The 17,534-nt window shown below is 52.4% G+C and overlaps 6 protein-coding genes across 6 annotated transcripts; all 6 read left to right on the top strand.

Moving 5' to 3' along the window:
- Positions 1–339: 339 nt before the first annotated feature.
- On the top strand, positions 340–1,833 carry MAA_08746 (N-acetyl-gamma-glutamyl-phosphate reductase, active site protein; the record flags this gene model as incomplete). The annotated part of the gene is made up of 7 exons (XM_007826744.1): positions 340–775; positions 830–1,095; positions 1,150–1,219; positions 1,274–1,349; positions 1,403–1,618; positions 1,673–1,722; positions 1,778–1,833. The coding sequence occupies 7 exons, from the start codon at positions 340–342 to the stop codon at positions 1,831–1,833; spliced, it is 1,170 nt and encodes a 389-aa protein (XP_007824935.1).
- Positions 1,834–3,188: 1,355 nt separating this feature from the next.
- Positions 3,189–3,802, top strand: MAA_08745 (uncharacterized protein; the record flags this gene model as incomplete). The annotated part of the gene is made up of 3 exons (XM_007826743.2): positions 3,189–3,335; positions 3,420–3,569; positions 3,629–3,802. The coding sequence occupies 3 exons, from the start codon at positions 3,189–3,191 to the stop codon at positions 3,800–3,802; spliced, it is 471 nt and encodes a 156-aa protein (XP_007824934.2).
- Positions 3,803–6,668: 2,866 nt separating this feature from the next.
- MAA_08744 (uncharacterized protein) lies at positions 6,669–8,485 on the top strand (the record flags this gene model as incomplete). Its single annotated transcript, XM_007826742.1, has 3 exons — positions 6,669–6,906; positions 7,568–7,709; positions 7,780–8,485. 3 exons carry the CDS (start codon positions 6,669–6,671, stop codon positions 8,483–8,485), a joined length of 1,086 nt encoding a protein of 361 aa, XP_007824933.1.
- A 663-nt stretch (positions 8,486–9,148) lies between these two features.
- On the top strand, positions 9,149–9,469 carry MAA_08743 (Thioredoxin-like fold protein; the record flags this gene model as incomplete). The annotated part of the gene is made up of 1 exon (XM_007826741.1): positions 9,149–9,469. The coding sequence occupies one exon, from the start codon at positions 9,149–9,151 to the stop codon at positions 9,467–9,469; it is 321 nt and encodes a 106-aa protein (XP_007824932.1).
- A 1,194-nt stretch (positions 9,470–10,663) lies between these two features.
- MAA_08742 (uncharacterized protein) lies at positions 10,664–13,558 on the top strand (the record flags this gene model as incomplete). Its single annotated transcript, XM_007826740.1, has 1 exon — positions 10,664–13,558. One exon carries the CDS (start codon positions 10,664–10,666, stop codon positions 13,556–13,558), a length of 2,895 nt encoding a protein of 964 aa, XP_007824931.1.
- A 1,666-nt stretch (positions 13,559–15,224) lies between these two features.
- Positions 15,225–17,030, top strand: MAA_08741 (transcription factor Cys6; the record flags this gene model as incomplete). The annotated part of the gene is made up of 2 exons (XM_007826739.2): positions 15,225–16,733; positions 16,791–17,030. 2 exons carry the CDS (start codon positions 15,225–15,227, stop codon positions 17,028–17,030), a joined length of 1,749 nt encoding a protein of 582 aa, XP_007824930.2.
- Between the last annotated feature and the right edge of the window lie 504 nt (positions 17,031–17,534).

Below are 17,534 nucleotides of genomic sequence, written 5' to 3'. Positions count from 1 at the left end.
TAGAGTGTGAGTCAGCAATTGTACGTATACTTGGAGCATCGTCAGAGCTCAATGAGTTTTTCAATTTTTCTTTGACTACAATCACACAACACATTGCTTGCCCGAGGTCCAAGTCCACGTTCCATCAACGGCCACTTGCAGACCTGAGCCGCCCGACTTCGGCCAAAAGCCCCTGGCCCGAAGGAAGTCCACGGGACCCACCGCAGCCCACACTAAACGTCAGTCAAGGATTTCGTGGTGCGCATCTCATCTCAGATATTAACCTCACTCCAACGACACCCGCAGCACACCACTTGCCCTCCCAATTTCCGGTCAATTGGGCTGCTTCATCTTGGAATCATGCTGTCTGCTACTTGCGGGGTCGTGCGCATCGGCGCTCGCCGAGTTGCCCCACGCGCTGCTGCCCTCGCCGTCACCTCGAGGCCCAGGGCCTCCGTCGGCGGACTAACGCCCAATATTGTCCACGGCCGCGCTGTTTCCACCACCGGACGTCTTGCTAATGCTCTCAACACGAACCCGAACCCCCCTCTAGGCAAGAAAAATGCTTCCAACGAGGTACCGTCGCGGATTGCCCTCATTGGCGCCCGCGGTTACACCGGCCAGGCCTTGATTGACCTTCTCAACGACCACCCTAACATGGACCTTCGCCATGTGTCTTCTCGAGAGCTTGTTGGACAGGAGCTCAAGGGCTATACTAAGCGCAAGATTATCTACGAGAGCCTATCTCCCGAGGATGTTGCTCGTTTGGACAAGGATGGCCAGGTCGACTGCTGGGGTAGGCTCGCTCCCTCGCTAGATACTTGACAGTTCTACTGACACCCAAAAATAGTCATGGCCTTGCCCAACAAGACCTGCCAGCCCTTTGTCGAAGCATTGAGTCAAAGCTCGAGTCTCATCATTGACCTTTCGGCCGACTACCGGTTTGATTCGACGGGGAAATGGACCTACTCATGCCCTGAGCTTGTGACGCGCAGCAAGATTGCTCAGTCCACGCGCATCAGCTGCCCGGGCTGCTATTCAACGGGCTCTCAACTCGGTATTGCTCCTCTTGTGCCGTATTTGGGAGGCGTTCCTACGGTTTTTGGTGTTTCGGGAGTATGTCCCCCTTCCCCAATGCCGACACCCGCGCTCAAAGCTAACTGATTCAAGTTCTCAGGAGCTGGAACGAAGAAGAGCCCCAAGAACGACGAGACTCTTCTCAAGGATAACCTTCTGCCTTGTTAGTTCAAAAGAAATTATGCTTATAAGGATGTTGGAAGCTGACCTTGAGCAGACTCTCTTACGGGACACATCCACGAGCGAGAAATTAGCCACCACCTTGGGGCCCCGACGGCATTCATTCCTCACGTGTTAGACCTGTCCCTTTTTTTCTTTTGGCCATCATATACTAATCCGGTGACAGCGCTTCCTGGTTCCGCGGTATCCAATTGACCATCAACATCCCCCTGTCCAAGGAGATGACTTCTCGAGACATTCGCCAGATTTACCAAGACCGATACGCCGGCGAGAAGCTTGTCAAGGTCGTTGGTGAAGCTCCCTACGTCAAGTCGATCCAGAACAAGCATGGAGTTGAAATCGGTGGATTCGCTGTTGATGACAGTGGCAAGCGCGTCGTTATGTGAGTGTCCGCACCTGAGATTGAACCCCCAAAGGCTCCAACTAACCTCTGTAGCTGTGCCACAATTGATAATCTAAACAAGGGTGCCGCCACGCAATGCCTGCGTAAGTACTGTCGGTTCGTAACGAAGGCTTTCATGGTTTGCTAACGACTGCACAGAGAACATGAACCTCGCCCTCGGATACGACGAGTACCAGGGAATTCCCATTGAGTAGTCGTCTTGATCCCCAAGCACTGGAGTCCATTGCGCAAGGCTTGGTATTGAATGTCTGGACCTTGAACGGCCTTTCCGTTGAAGAAAAGAGATGCGTCTTGCAGGTCGTTTCATGAAAATCGTTACCAGTTCCAGGGGCTAATGCACATTGCTTCTTGCGATGCGCCGCCGAAACAGCGCGCTGGTCGTATCGGAGCAGGTCTAGCTTTAGCTTACAAGTACGGGCGGTCTGTGTTTTATGCCCCTTGGACTTGCCAAATCGACTGGGGATGCTTGCACTTGCTGTGACACACTGAGTTTCGGCCTGGAGCCCTGCTTCTTCCCTGGAAGTTCTTACATATCTTGACATACAATGAGTACACCTGGTGACTTGCACCAACACCGCCAGGCGGCTTGCGTCTCATGGGGCCTTGGCTGGGCCAGCCACAGTGATCATGAACTTCATCGTCATATGAGGCCACAGGGCTTCCTAATCTAGTACTATATCAATATTAGAATATTCTCCGTACAAGGCAGCAACTGCAGGCCTTCTTTTTCCATCACATTGTGATAGGGGTAACTCAGGCGAAGCCCTTGATTCTCTCATCTACCACACAACCCAGAGTCCTCCAAGCCACGTGAACCTTTCCAACAGCGGGCTCGCGAGCCAATCTCTCCCCTGGCGCTGGCGACTGGATCCTGAACCATGGCGAAGGTCGCATGAAGTCGACAAGATACAGTGCAAGCACGAGGGGTTGTTGCCTTACGTATAATTGACGGGCTCGTATGTATCCTGTCGGAAGGTGCAGGTTGAGGTGATTAAAAGAGCATCACGAAGCAGGCGTGACAAGAGCTTGAGCAAGAGCGGCGCTGTTGACTAACTGGACCGGGAGGCGGGTCGCCCAGGTTTCATAGAAGACGACCGGGTGCCTGTTTACAGTCCGTGGCAATTTGCGCGTCGAGAAGGTGAATTGCTCGGCGGGCTCACTCTTTTTGCTAGATGCGCTCACGCGCTATCCGCTATCTAGTACCTGGTTATCAGGTATTATATTAGTATATATTAATATATACAGCATATATTAGAATATATTTTATAAAGAGTAAGGCAAGAAGCGCACCTAGTAAAAAGCGTAAACCCGCCAGGCAAGTCGCATCGAGAAGTATACACTAGTAAACTTTAATATATTGCCCTATAAAGCGCGATAGCCAGGTACATCATCTACTTAAATACCCAAACCCCTTTGCCCTCCCCCGTAGATATTCCCCCTCTTCCCCCTTGCATTTCTCAACGCCGTCAACAAGCCATCGATTCGTCTTCCGCCCGAAGGCTGTGCGCCACCGTACTCCGTACTTCAATTGACATCTCGGCCGGCCGTCATGGGCTTCTTCGCCACGTCCATCGGCTACTTTGCCTTTTGCGCCCTGCACCTGGTGTGCTTCGCGCTGGCGCTGGCGGTGTGCGGTCTGTACGGCCAGGACCTCAACCACGCCCACCGGCAACACGTACACAGCGACTCTAAATGGGTGAGCAGTCGACTCTCCGCACGCGTGTTGGCCCCCACTGCGCGAGAGCATTGCGCGAGAAGCTAATCCCGAGGCTTGCAACAGGTCTATGCCGTCGTTGTAGGTGCACTGTCGGCCGTGACATGCGTCGTCTGGTTCGTGCCTGCTCTTCTGCGCCACGCGGGCGTGTTCGGGGCTGTTTGGAACTCGATACTCTTCATTCTGTGGATTACGCTGTTTGGAGTGTTTGGCGCGGTAGGTGACTCGACTTTTCTGCGTCGCCATGGCGGGCGGGACTAACACCGCGGTCGCAGCTGTTCATACACGAGAATGCCGAGGGCGACGGCGACATCCAGCGCATGAAGAACGCCGTGTGGGTTGATCTTACCAGCGCGCTTCTGTGGCTGATTTCTGCCGTTGCCACTACCGTCTACTGGTGGAGGCACCGTGATGCCCGATCGACGTTTACTGGACGCGCTCGTGTTTGAGTAATGATGCGGTGCCTCGAGGCCGACGGTGAGGAGCATCAGGGTTTCGCGTGGGGGGCGTGGCAAGGTCATGTGAAGTCGACGCGTAATATTTGCCTATGAAGAAGTATACACTAATACCATGTACTATCATTTCAACATGTTGAGTTCTTGATTGATCATCCTAGCCAGAGGCTCGCGATGCGTCAGAAGCTACCAAGATTGGTGATTCATCGCGGCGTGCCGGCGCAGGCCATCTCTCGATCGCCTCAGCCATTGCGATATTGTCATATACTAATATGATGAACATATAGCCTAGATGGGGGTAGTGCTTGTGCTAATGCCTGTGTCCTTTGTTTCCTCCGTCAGCCTATTTAGGAAACCTAGTCGCGCGACACTTGTAGTACAGTTCAGCCTTGCGCGTGCAGCACGACGCAAGTATTTTGCTATAGCCTTGTCTCGTACAGCCAACACAGCCTCACACCCATCACTTCACCCGTTGCGAAGAAAAAGTGCCAATAAAGTTGGCAAGTTTCGCCGCGTCTTGAAGAAGAACCGAGTTATAATTGCTTGCTCAGATTCCGCTCAGATTCCTCACGGATCACGGTGACCCTTGAGCCCAGTGAGCCTTATGGCAGCACCTTGCTTCAAGAAAGCTTCCTCGGCAGCATCGCCACCCTTAATCCTGAAGCAGATATTCATACGTGACCGCACTGACTTATTCGGCATAATAATGAATTGAGGAAGGTTGAAAGTTCAGCCTTGGCTTCATTGATCATCTTGGTGGCTAGCTCAGAGCGTCAGAGTGCTCCGCGAGACCTAGGCCCTCGCAGATCTACAGGGTGATGGCAGCGTCTGGGCGCCATTTTTGAATTGTGGTCGACGATCAAACGCGGATCGGAATTCGTACTGATAGTGCCGCTCCGAGGTCGAAATCAGCTAGTCATGCGTGTTTTGTGGTGGGAGTTTGAGATGCTAGTGCTGCTAATCTCGTTGATCTACGCTGGATGGCGTTGGAGTTTGCTCCGCGTGTTACAGGTGCTGTGGCATCATTGCAGAGATGGATTGGAGACGGAGGGAAGCTGAAGTACATCGATACTTGCAAGGATGGCGTTTGGGTGGTGTAGACACGTGGCTGAGGTTGGAAAATTGGTCACTTACTCGGATCTACTCCGTACGGAACGTGAACTTGGCGCGGCTGGACGGCGGCAAGCACAAGTCCTGAAAACAGCAAGCCACGATTAGCGCCAGGGACGGCAAGATGGAACACCCCTCCGGCCAGGTTGATGGATGCGGTGACAAAACGGGTTGGAGGGCATGGGTTGTGTTGTGGCCAGCGGGAGCATGGGTCATGGGTGATGGACAGCGATCGTCGTGGCGTGGGTTGTGGTCGAAAGCAAAAAGAGCAAGCGGGCTGTACTTGAGGACACAGACTGGCAGATAGAGAGGTTGAGAGACAACGATAAGTCGAGGCGGCACCGAGGCGCAGTGGCAGAAGACGCTCGCACATGAATGAATGTCCGAATGAATACCCACACTGTCGTGATGAAGATCCACCATCGAGGCTGGACGAAAGAAGATATGACGTCGGCATTCTAACAGACCGACTCGACGCCATGTTTTTCGTCCCCGCCAGGACCTGATTCGGGCTCGGTCCTCTAGCCGACAACGTGTTGGGCATTGCATCTCCGGCCCTAGTAGTGTCTGGTGGGTGGCCCAAGTTTCGCGGTGGTGATTGCAAATGCGAGCGTAATAATGTCATGAGAGCCGCCAAAGGGCCAAGGCTTTCCTGTGGTCCACATGGGCCCTTTGTGGCTCTTTGTGCTGTTGCTTGCTCATCATCGCGTGTCGGTACAAGTGTCACGCGAGACGACAGCTCGGCGTGTGCTGCCTTTTTTTTTTTTTTGTTTTTATTATCCCTTCTTTGTCTTATTGGGCCCGCCAGTCTGTTGGGCGCTCACTCTCAGTTGTGTGTGCTTGCCTGGATACTGCAGATTGTGCTCGCAATACTTCTGGCGTGCGTGTGCGTTTGCCTCGTCAGATGTCGGACAGGTCAAGTGCACGGTCAAGGTGACCTCACTTCGCCTTCTTTTTTTCGCCCTTCCCAAGTCGGCAAGCACGATTTCGTAAAAAAGTCAATTTTCCGTACACTGATTGCAGTTGGTATTTGAGGCACGCAACCGTCAACCAGTGCCAGAGCTGAGTGGCCCGTCTCACCACTTGCAGCCACCACCAACCATCCAATGTCCATGTTGGACGTGCCAGCGGCTTCAATTCTCCAAATTTTACACCGAACAAGCAGTCCGAGTTGATTGCTCGTTGCACCAGACATCTCGTGCGTCTCTGATTGGCCAGGCCCTTGCATCGATCGACCCTTCAACACTCGTCAACACCCTTCAACGCCCTTTGACAGCTTGTCTGTTTGCTCCGTCTCCGGCCAGCCTCCCTATCCAAACTCATCATTTACATTTCATTTCCAATCGAAACTTTGTCGTCGAATCCAAGCCCAGCGAGTTGCCACCACTATTGTCTACCTCATCGGCACTGACGACACTCCAACCCTCGACCCTACAATCTCTACTCGGTACCCGGCTGGACCCCGATCGAGTCCCTCCACCACGCGTACCCAGGCACAATCGAGCCTTCACAATCCGACCACTACTCAACCCCCAAATTGCAACCACTTTTCGACTTTCCCATGCATACATAGCCTATCGAAGGCGTCATTGAACTGTCGCGGATACAACACATCTTGCCAGAAATCGCCTAGTCGTTTACCATCACCGTTTCTCGCCATTTTGCTGCCCCTCAGCCACCCAACGCCTCCAGCCAAAACGAAAAAAAAAAAAAAAGTTCCTTGGCCCAGTTTACAGTACCTGATATCGTCATGGCCAGCTTCGCCAGGTCCTTCAAGCCGCCATCGGCACTCCTATCGCCCCGTCGACGTCCAGGAATGCCCGGTCGCACCTTGTCCAACTCGTCCGAGCTGTCCTTGACCCCGAGTGCCGCCGCGGCACACCAGACGGACTACTTTGTCGACCAGCCGGTAGCATCGGCACCGAGTTCGCCATTCATGTCTCCTGCTCCTGGGGCCGTGGCAGCAGACGGAGCACAATCTACCAAAGGTACGTAGACGCCGCGTTTTCTTCTCGATTTTCCTTGATTGAGCCATTCCCATGTTTCGCCAAAAATGTTCCCAAACTTTGTTATCCCCGTTCAACTGCTACAGGTGCAAATGCGCCACCAAACAAACACCCAGATCCACCACCACCCCGAATCTTCCCTCGTCTACGTTCCTTTGCTTCGATGCTCGTCCTGCCAAGCCCATGCTGTAATGCGGCATGGGCTTGGCGACTAGGCCGTCTGCGGCAAATCGCGACATGGACCATCTCCACACCGCATCACCACCTTTTCCAGCCATCCAGCCCATCGCGGGGTACAGGCAGCTCCGTACGAAGCACAGTGCCGCTTCATCACTACACAGGCATCCTGAACTCCACCCGTTGTGCGACAGGCCCTCCAAGTGGTGCGAATCAGGGCCACGGATGGGACGGAGGGGGGTCGTTCGTCATGTCCAGCAAAAGAGCGCCGCTCTGTGGACCTGTCAAAACGGTCTACCCATTCCGTCCAGTCCGAACGCCCGTTGTTGATGACGGTGGTGGTCTAGCATTAATCAATCTTCGCGGCTGCCGATGCCCGGGTTCCATCCCCATGTTCCATCCCCATATATCTCGACTAGGCGCACATAACAGCAGTGGCAACTAACGACGCTTCCCACGTATGTAGGCAGTCCCGACTTGTCTGTTGGCTCTTCTCGATCAAACAGCAATCCCATTGCTATTGAACTTCCCAAGCTGGGGAAATACAATACTTCTGGCTCAGCTCGCACACCTCCGGAGCCTCTGTCTGCTCGTGGTGATCTTCCAGGGTGAGACCTACCCAATCCTTGACGATCAATTTTCATGAAAAAGGAAAAAAGAAAACTAATCGTAAAAAAGGGGTTACTTTCCCATGCACGAGGACCCCAAGAGCAGAATCCATCGTCCACACCCATTTTTTCATGACGCTCCGCTTTCTCGACCTCAGCGAACCTCTGACTCAATCACTATGCAAGCCGAGCGAGCTAGGACTTCTCACACAGCCATGTCGTCGTCCATGGCCAACACAAGCACACCAGTGTCATCTTATATTGCCCCGGGATTCCACGACGCTCCTGTGCCGATGGGTAAATACTACCCATCAAACTATGAGCAACAACACCCGCAGTCCGATTCAGATGGCCCGCAACCGGCACCTATTTCCGATATGGCTTCATCCTCTGTCAAGTCAAATTCTGATCTCCCGCAACTTAGGCCCGACCCAATTCGAGGCGATAACCCTCAAATGGAAATGCGTCGCAAGATGCAACAGTATCAACGGGACATGATTGCGCAGGCCACCATGGTACTGGGTGCGTCTACCAAGACAGGAAACGGCGTGTGCCTCAACGGACTGCCTGCGAAGGATATTTGGCTGTCAGGGCCAGCTTCACAGAAGCCTCTTTCACCAAGGCTCCACCCTCTGGGTAGTCCTGGACCCGTCACACCCATGGAGCTCGAGGCGAGCAGCAGCGGTTATGTAGACAGAGGGATAAAATCGCACTCGCCGCTGTCCAAAGATGGCCTCACTCCACCTGGTCCAAGGCACCCGGCAAATTCGCTATGAAGGCTATCATTACAAAAGTTATAACTGTACATCCTGGGTCCAGTATTATTGGATGTCGAGGATTTCGCACTCGAAACATGAATTGGCAGCATTGCTTTTTGGCAGCATTTTCGGCGTCCTGTACAATTTATCAATTTGACTTTTGCGGGGAGTTTTGGACAATGAAGTGGCATGTCTAATGAACATACGTCGATACCCTTAGATTTATTTAGACTTGGCCCTTCTATAGCATGAGTACGTACTTTTTTTTAATTCTTGACTGCATGGTGGTGTGACTGCAGATGTACTCCCAATTTCCAATGAGAAGGTCGACGCAGTCGCATCCATGACAGTGCCAGCTGTGTCGTCTTGGAATCTTGGCGTTCAACCCGGTTACATTGCAGACGACCTCGTACTGCTGACAATGGACATGTTGGCCCCCACGATCGGATGTGGCCACTATTGGAGTTTGCCGGTGAAAGTGGCGGAGGGCATTCTTGAGGTCACATTACGAGAGTTGTTTCCCGTCCTGTGAAAACATGCTCACGTTATGCGATGCGGGTATAAAGTCTACTGATGTGACTGCCTATTTTTCTGGTTTCCTCTTTTCTCTCACCCTCTCTCTCTTAGCTTCATCTTCATCTCATCCGTCGTAGGGGGATCTCTAGTGTCCCGTTTCAAAAAATGCCCGTGACGGAAATAGAAACCACGGCGCAGTTCGACGCGCTCGTCGGGACGAAGCAGCTCGTGGCGGAATTCACGAGCGGCTGGTGCAAGCCGTGTGGTTGGATTGGGCCCAAGTACGAGCAGCTGTCGCGGCGGTATGGGAACCTCACGTTTGTGGTGGTGGACGGGGATAAGCTGCGCGACTTGGTGGCCCGGTATAAGATTACGGGGCTGCCGCAGTTTATTATGTTTAGGGGCGGGAGGATTGTCGATGAGTTTGGGGGGATTGTGGAGGACGTGCTGGAGAGGAGGGTTGCGCGCTTTGCGGGGGGGAATTGAGGGCTTGCAGTGTTGTATGGCGGGATGACTGGTGTGTCTGGTGGAATTGGGTCTGGTATGTCGGTATTCTGGCAGACGCTTGACGGACGTATATCTTTGTGGAATAAATAAGCCCTCTGGGTTGAGGAAGCTACCGGATGGTGTTTATTTTCGACCGTGATGTCGTCTTCTTATCGTTAATCTGCTAGCTTTTGATGCGTGGCGTGCGTGTATCGTGGTGTTTGACGCGGGACTTGGTTCTCTAGTGTAGACGAAGAACAGAGTGTTAATTTTGTTGGGCCTTGCCTAATGCAGTTCAATGTTCTCACACGAGTACGGAGTCGTATTCAGATAGAAAGACAAAAAAAAGGATTCAACTGGTGGGATAAATATAAGGTTATGCATAATTAGGGCGGGGTAGATGTAGATGTTCATAGGAGCCTAGACTTGCTTGGTACTTATCTGATGTACTATTATGTATTTCTGGCCGATAAATTTCTGACCATAGCAGGTATATAAATAGATTCAGGTTGAATAAATAGCCTGGTTTTCTTGGGCTGGGTCGGGTCTGGCCAACCACAACTACCTAGGTAACTAAAGTATCTAGGTGAGTGTAGAGGCACACGGGTGCAACATGGGCCACTTGACCAGCTGCGGCTAGCTTTACACCCTAGTTATCGAGTATGATTGCTACAGAGTCTGGTGCCAATTTGAATGGTTCAATGTTGTGGGAATCTTGCTACAAGCCTAAGCACAAGCCTCGAACAGTTCACTCCAGTCTTTGTCCTTCTGCTTGGGTACTAAAAAATGGAGGTGAAATCTGTACCAGGTCAGTGGTGAGCACTCGGCAGCGTTTCGTTAACACCATCTGCGCTTTGGAACACAATCTACACCAACCACCTTGTTATATCCGTCATTCAGACCAAATTACAGAGAAGAAGAAGAAAACCCTGATCAATTATTGAATGGTTGGAAAATCACAACTTCATCTCAATCAACACCAAGCAGAATTCCAACACCAAACACTCCAAAGCGTAGGGTAGTTTAATGGCGCACGTGATTTGGCGTCGCGTCAAACCGCCATGTGGCACCCCACGCGTCTCACTCACGCCCTAGGTACACGTCCATGGAGGTATCATCACCGCAGCAGCGTTTGAGACGGCATCATCACCGAGAGAGGCGCTGCCGCTAGCAAGCCATGCCAAAACCAGCGCAATGTCCTACGCCGTGAGGATTATCAACCCCTCTACGGCGCCAAACGTATCCGGCGACCCTCCTCCAACCACAGCCACCGTCATCGACTACAGCTGCCTCTTCACGCACGATCTTCGCAGAAAGCAAAAGCGCTGGCAAGATGGCAGGCTCAAATACCACACCTTCAACAAACGCATCATGGTCTACGATGACAGGGGCAATTTCATCGGCGACGCCCACTGGCATGGGGGCGGGGATTTGCAAGAAGACGAGGAACTGGAGCTCGATCGGGGCGCTGCCATAGTCCAGGTCGGCGAGAGCACGGGGTCGCGCGAGCAAGACCTTACCGAAATACTGGATAAGCGCGCACGAGAAGTTGAGAAGCGGAGGGCCATGGCGGCTGCCAAGACTCCGACGCCGAGCAGAGCCAGAACTCAACCCCAGCAACAGCAGCAGCCTCATTTTCAACTGAACCACCGACCTTTACATTCAATAGTTCCTAGCCCAGGGCCTATTGGACGTGCTGTTATTTCCGACCGTTCTCCGTATGAAGCTCGTAAAGCGGAGGGGGTGGCGATGGATGGACCGTCCGCAAAGAAGAGAAGAGTCTGTCCTTCGCCGCCTAGCAAGGCCGGATTTGCGCAGAGCTTGTTTGGGACGAGGTTGAATTTAGGCGGTTCTGGAAGGATGGCGCCTTTGAGGATGCGGGCGCTGAGGGAGAGGACTAATTTGCAAAGGGAAGAAGGTGGGGGTGAGAAGAGGCCGAGTTTGGAGGGTGATGAGGATATTGTCATTGTGGATGAGAGGCGGTCGAAAGTGGTGGTGAAGAAATCCAGACACCTTCAGGAACCAACTTTGCGGGGTACTGTACCGGCGGCTGACAAAATTAGACCCAAGGGTCTCCCTACAATGGTTGATGAGAAGCAGAGATCAGGCACGATGCAGAGCTCGAGGCAGCCTAATGTTGAGTTGTCTGTGGCAACGGATCAAACGGTTGAGAGGAGATCGATATTGAAGATCGATCAGAATACGAGGCATTTTGACGAGGAGTTGGAGAAGACAGCTCCAACAAGTGCGGAGGATGATGTGCTGGTGGAGGAGCGACCAGCCCAACTCAAGCGGAACGCAGACTTGCATCCCGTTGTTAATAATCCCGAACCACGAGCCATGACAGAATTGCATGTGGAGGAAGCAGACCTGGCCAAGCCTGTTGGTCGACATGGTGATAGTATGCAGACGAAGAGGCAGGCTATACCAGGTGCTACCAAACCACAGGTGGCTGTGAATACCGCAACTCGAAGTGGCACACCGCAATCTTCCGCCGAAGCCATTGAGATTGAATCATCACCAGACGTTACTGAGCCTCAACAAATCGCCCACAAGGAACTCGAACAGAGGCAAAAAGTTGCAACTAGCACTACAATGTCCAAACCACACCGGCCTGTGTCACCTCAAACACGGCCGGAGAAACGAGCTGAATTACGGATCAAGCCTACACGGAGGCGAGGGCTGTTGATGCTATCAGAACGAAGACAGATACAGCAAAAGCAACCTGCGTCTGTCACACCAACTTCAAGCATAAACTCCGTCGCAGTTATGAATGTGGACAATGTTGGACCATCAAAATCACCACAATTACAGGTTTCGGAGCCTGACACAGAGCCAAGTCAAGCATTCGAGGATCTAGATGAAGGACAAGCTATCAAGGCGACACCAGAGTCCAGCCCTCACCATTGTACAGAAATGCCCATTAATTTTGTTTCTGATAGTGAATCCGATTTGCCAGCCGCCAAGTCCAGGTCGAAGAAATCGTCAAGAAAAAATGCGGAAACGGTATCGGATTCTGATCAGAGAGCCCAGCGGCCACGAACGAAACAACAGAGATCACCGAAACGGCCGACAAACGGCCAATCGAGTGAATCTGAATCTGAGGACTTGCCACCGAGACGGACTAGACGACTTGGGAGAAAAGCCACTTCCAGAGACAACCTAGGTCCGTCTACTGATGAGGATGAAGCGAATCACCCATCACCGAAAAAGACACGAAGAACTAAGACTAGAAGTGCTTCCGAATCTCCCCTAACTGGATGTTCTAGTGAGGAAGATTCAGAACAGCCACCAGCCAGGCAGCCAAAACGAACTAGGAGTAAACGCGATTCAGTCCCCAATGCTGGAGAGAAGTCCGAGAAGCCCAAGGGACCGCGTATCACGAGAATGGCTCGAAAGAGCGTCAAATGCAAGGAGATATTTGGCTTTATGCTGCCAGCTGGTCAAGAAGAGCTCGCACCAGCCCCATTCGCAATGGCCACTGCGCGTATTGGAACTGTGGGCAGGCCACCAGCGGCTCCAGCTCGCCTGCCGGGTATTACCTTGACGATCAAGCCTGGACCCGTGGTTTCAGCAACCCCGACTCCTGGGCTAGCTGAGAGGCGACACGTTGAAGGGACCAAGGATTCATCAGGGGATGCACCCGCAAAAGAACAAAATACTGGAATACCAGTGCAGGAAGCCGTCCATGACGACCCTAAGCACCCCGAACAAGGGATGAAGCCCGTAGGCGCAACCGAAATGACAGTGGAAGATTCAGTCTCAAAAGAGCCAATTGCAAAAGAAGCAGCTATAGTAGAGCAGGGAACTTTGCCGAAACCCATGATTACTAACCCAGCAACTCGTGGGAGAAAGGCAGCGCGAAAAGAAGACGCGGCTGGCCTAACCCCACAAACGATTGTTCCTTTCGAGGCACCACAACATGCGCGATTGTCTAGGAGTAAACAGCCTGAGCCCAGGAAGTCGGACAAGGCGTTGCCGGGTTTCACGAGTGCGAACGGAGGCGCATGGAGCAAACACGCTGAAGATTTGCTCGGGATGACTCGGCCGACAGGGAAGAAGGGGCTGTCGATGACGACTTTTGGATAATAGTTGTTCATGTCAAGGGATCAACTTGGGATGTGATGTCCATTGTTTATACACTTGACTGTTCTTATGAACTAGCGGTAGAAATAGTTACGATGACGAATTTATGCATACATTGACAGTTTATACATATATGCAGCTGTTCATTAGCCGACACTAACCATTGCGTCCTATTGACAAGGCTGGAGCTACAAAGCCAGAACACAGTCCACGGTCGCAGAGAACACGAGGTATACGACGGCCAGCCCGATCTCACTTCGAGTAATAAGGCTGATGGTAGAGCCGTTTGTCAGCACAGTCCAGCAAAGCGGGACGACGATCCTTTCGCGCCATTGATGGCGCCACGCAGCCCACCGAGACAAGCTTCAATCTCATCTGGCACCACATGCCACATGCCGCGCCTTGCACCAGCCGTATCCATGCCACAGTGCCTCAGGCTAGCCAGAGGCATTGAGTTTCATTCAAATTTCTGTAGTATACCGACGACCATGGCGCTGAGGGCTGGTTGCGTACCCTTGTGGCCATGCGGGGAGGCTTAGAGTTTTGGCGTTGGCGGCGGTTGGCGAAGGTTTGGCTGACCACAAAATGGCCGCCGCTGGCCCTATCTCACACGCAGGTCTTTGGCGGGGGAACGAACACATCTTAATTTTTCCTTCATGCATTCTCACACGAGCCAGCTTTCCAAAGTTCCCAAAAATTTAACATGGGCCACAGTCCGTACGGAGTAATGTACGTATGTACATGCAGATTGCTAGAGTCTGGGGTAAAAATGGAGGTCACTTTCGCCAAAAACTCCCCCAGTCCGACATTTCAGCAGTTGAGTCACTCTTGCAAGCCGTCGACTTGCATTGACCAATCGTCGTGGCGCATCCTCGCCGAAGGTCCATTGCGGATGGTGCAACAGGTGGGGCACATTGGCCAATGGCCTTTCGTGAAATCGCAACCCCTGGCAAGATGACGGGCCCTTATTGGGCGATGCCACCCCAATGGCTAACCCACACCATTCCTGATTGAGCACGCCGAAAGAGTCAGCCTCCTCCCCTGCTGCGCCTTGATCAAATGCTTCAAGTGAAATACCGTCCATGACTCCCTCCCGCACAGAGCCTGAGGTTCTTTTCGATATCTTTTTTTCTCCCCGTCTCTTGTCAGCTCATTGACTAGAATCTTTTGTTGTAGTCACCAAAGGAGAACAAAGTAAGGATACGAGGAAGAAGAAAAGAAGTACAATTCTTGAAACCTCGATCCCTGAGGCTTCCAACAACGCCACCACTTTGTCACTCCTCCTTCAAGCTTCGGCTTCACACTCTTTACCCCCTCCTACTATCCATCGCCGGGAAACTGGGATTCACTCCTTGGGTTCCAGGAAAAGCAGAATATCAGCCTGTGTCAGATTGTTGTCATCGGTACTTGATCTGTTATCTGGTTGTGCTCTTCTTTTTTGCACACGATATCCCTCATTGAAACTCCGAGATAACTTCTCCGGAAAACGTAGTAAGTTGCCAGAAATCGCATAACACAAAAGCGGTTTTTGGCTTACACACTCAATGGCTGTCGGTCAGCATCTTTGTTCAGCTTGACCACCTTGGCGACTTCCGAAACCAGTTTAGGGTTCTTTAACACAATCAACCTGGACTGCTTTAGTATCGACATCTTGCGCTTCAAGTACGAAATGGCTTCTACCCAGTCCGCCTCTACTCTCCCACAGGGTTTCTCTGTCTACCAACATACTCTCGGTGCTCCCTTGCAATTCCTCCCTGCTCTCGGATCGCAACAGCTCGATGACTTCATCAACGCCTTCATTCCTGGTCCTGCTCCCGCCAGTGAGAAGCGGGCCACAATCTCCTTGGACTTCCTCGAGTATGCTCAGATGACTGGGCAGAACTTCAAGTTCTACGCTGTGAATTCTGCACCATCTGCAGCTACTTCTCCTTCAATAGACAGCCCTTCTCTCGACTCGGTCAACTCGTCATTCAACGTCTCTCCCACCACGCCCTCTTGGGATTGGAGCGCAACATCGGCACCCTCAGTAGCCTCGTCGTCTCGCGGCTCAACACAAAGTCGACAAAAGAGCAAGGCCAAGAGCTCGCCTTCCAGACATCAGACTACCGACTTCTCACATCTTCCTGGTATGAAGATTCTCACCAAGGATGGCCAAGATGTGACCAACACTGCTTCTCGGGGATCCAAGACAAAGGAGCAGCGTGACCACGCTCACCTCATGAGAATCATCAAGGCATGCGACAGCTGCCGGCGCAAGAAGATTCGTTGCGATCCGAGCCACAAGAAGCGAGGAGCCGCTCAGGCCGCACCACCGCCTGCTTCAAAGTCTGCAAAGAAGGCGAGGGCCGCACCTCAAGACCCTCCTTGTCTACCGTCGGCTGCTGTACCGGATAGAGAACTGCTGTTCGCATCATCATCATTCGATCTAGACTCGGGCTTTGACTTCTCTGGCCTCGAAAACCTCGACCCTGCTACTCTGACTTACGACCCATTCGACGAGTTTATCCAGTTCCCCCCCATGGATACCCCAGACCTCGACTTCGCCCTCGAATCGGAGGCTTATCTGTCTTCACAACCCACGACCACTACTTCATCATCTTCCGCTGCTTCGCCGCTCAGGTCATTTGCGCTATTCTCCCAGCCCGAACTGGGCGCACCTCCGGGCGCCGAGTTTGTCAACCCAGAGCTGCAGGAAATTTCACCAAACCTCCCTTTCCTGGAACGTTCTGGCTCGTCAAGCGATTACATCGATTTCAATCTGTACTCGCCCGAGTCCAGCTTTTCCGAGGATGAGCGTATGTTGCCGATTGGCGCCTCGACTAGCAGTTTGCCAGGCCTGAATGAACCCTCACTCTCCGAATGTCCACCTCCGCTGTATGAGACCGTACCTGACGGCGAGGCAAACGAGTGGGACGGGCCTGGCCTGTCTGTAGACGAACTCCAGTTCCACTCTGCCAACGAAGGCGTTGGCGGTAGGGGCCACAGCTCATTGAGCAGCAACAGCAGTGGCCAATTTGCTACCATGAGCCATGTCACCGCGGGCGAATCCGTGAATGAGTATGGCTCCAGGCCGAACAGGGTTCCCAGTTCCGAGCCGCTGAGCCAGGTGGTTATTTGTGTTCCCCCGGGCACGGTTGTTGTCGCGGGAGATACCTCACCGGGCCAGAACCTAGACAACGTACGTATACGACTGCACCGTCTTCTAACCAATGAGCAACCGCTAACTTCTTGGAAGGTACCAACTACTAGCCTCGATTCATCTGTGGCATCCGCATCCTCCATTGATGTTGGAGTAAGCGTCGTACAAACGGCTGCGTTCATGTCCAATCTGGCTCTGTACGTCATGGCCGCAGCCCTGACTGCGATACAGGGCGGTGTTTCGCCCCATAAGCATTCTCCCACAGCATCGTGCCGCACCATGTCGGGGCGCTCGTCGCGCATGTTGGATACCATGTCTCCTTTGTGTGTAGCCTAGCATTGGCCCTGCGTCTGTATTGATTGTGTGGGTAAGAATGGGATTGCGCAGCGCAGCGTGTTTGTTTAGAAGGCGAGTGATTTCATGACGCCTACTGATTAAAATATCATTGGCATTCTCTAGCTTTAGCGTTAGAATTATTCTATGTATTTTCATATAGTTAGCATTAAGTTCGCCGGTGTTATTTTATTATTTTTATAGTGTGGTGTCAAAAGTATTTAACCAGATCAAGTGCCTGGTTATTAAGCTTCATATTATAACATATACGTGTATACTCCGCGGCAGGTAAATTTATTTTGCCACAGACTGTATTTCGTTGCACCTGCCTCGTTTCGTGAACACCCATCAGTCCATAGGCCGGGTAGTTATGCTGTGCAGTCCAGTTCTGGAGTTTATTTCTGACCGAGGCTCGTTGCAGAAGCCGCTTGATTGGACTGTTCGCACAACTGGCCAAAGCGTGCCCAGTCACTTTCGCGGCTGTATTGAGTACAATTTTGCTTGTGT

The sequence above is a fragment of the Metarhizium robertsii genome (assembly GCF_000187425.2).
Source record: "Metarhizium robertsii ARSEF 23 chromosome Unknown MAA_Scf_3, whole genome shotgun sequence".
Classification (NCBI taxonomy): domain Eukaryota; kingdom Fungi; phylum Ascomycota; class Sordariomycetes; order Hypocreales; family Clavicipitaceae; genus Metarhizium; species Metarhizium robertsii.
Note: the sequence above shows the minus strand (reverse complement) of the source record. Positions and strands in the feature narration are given on the sequence as shown.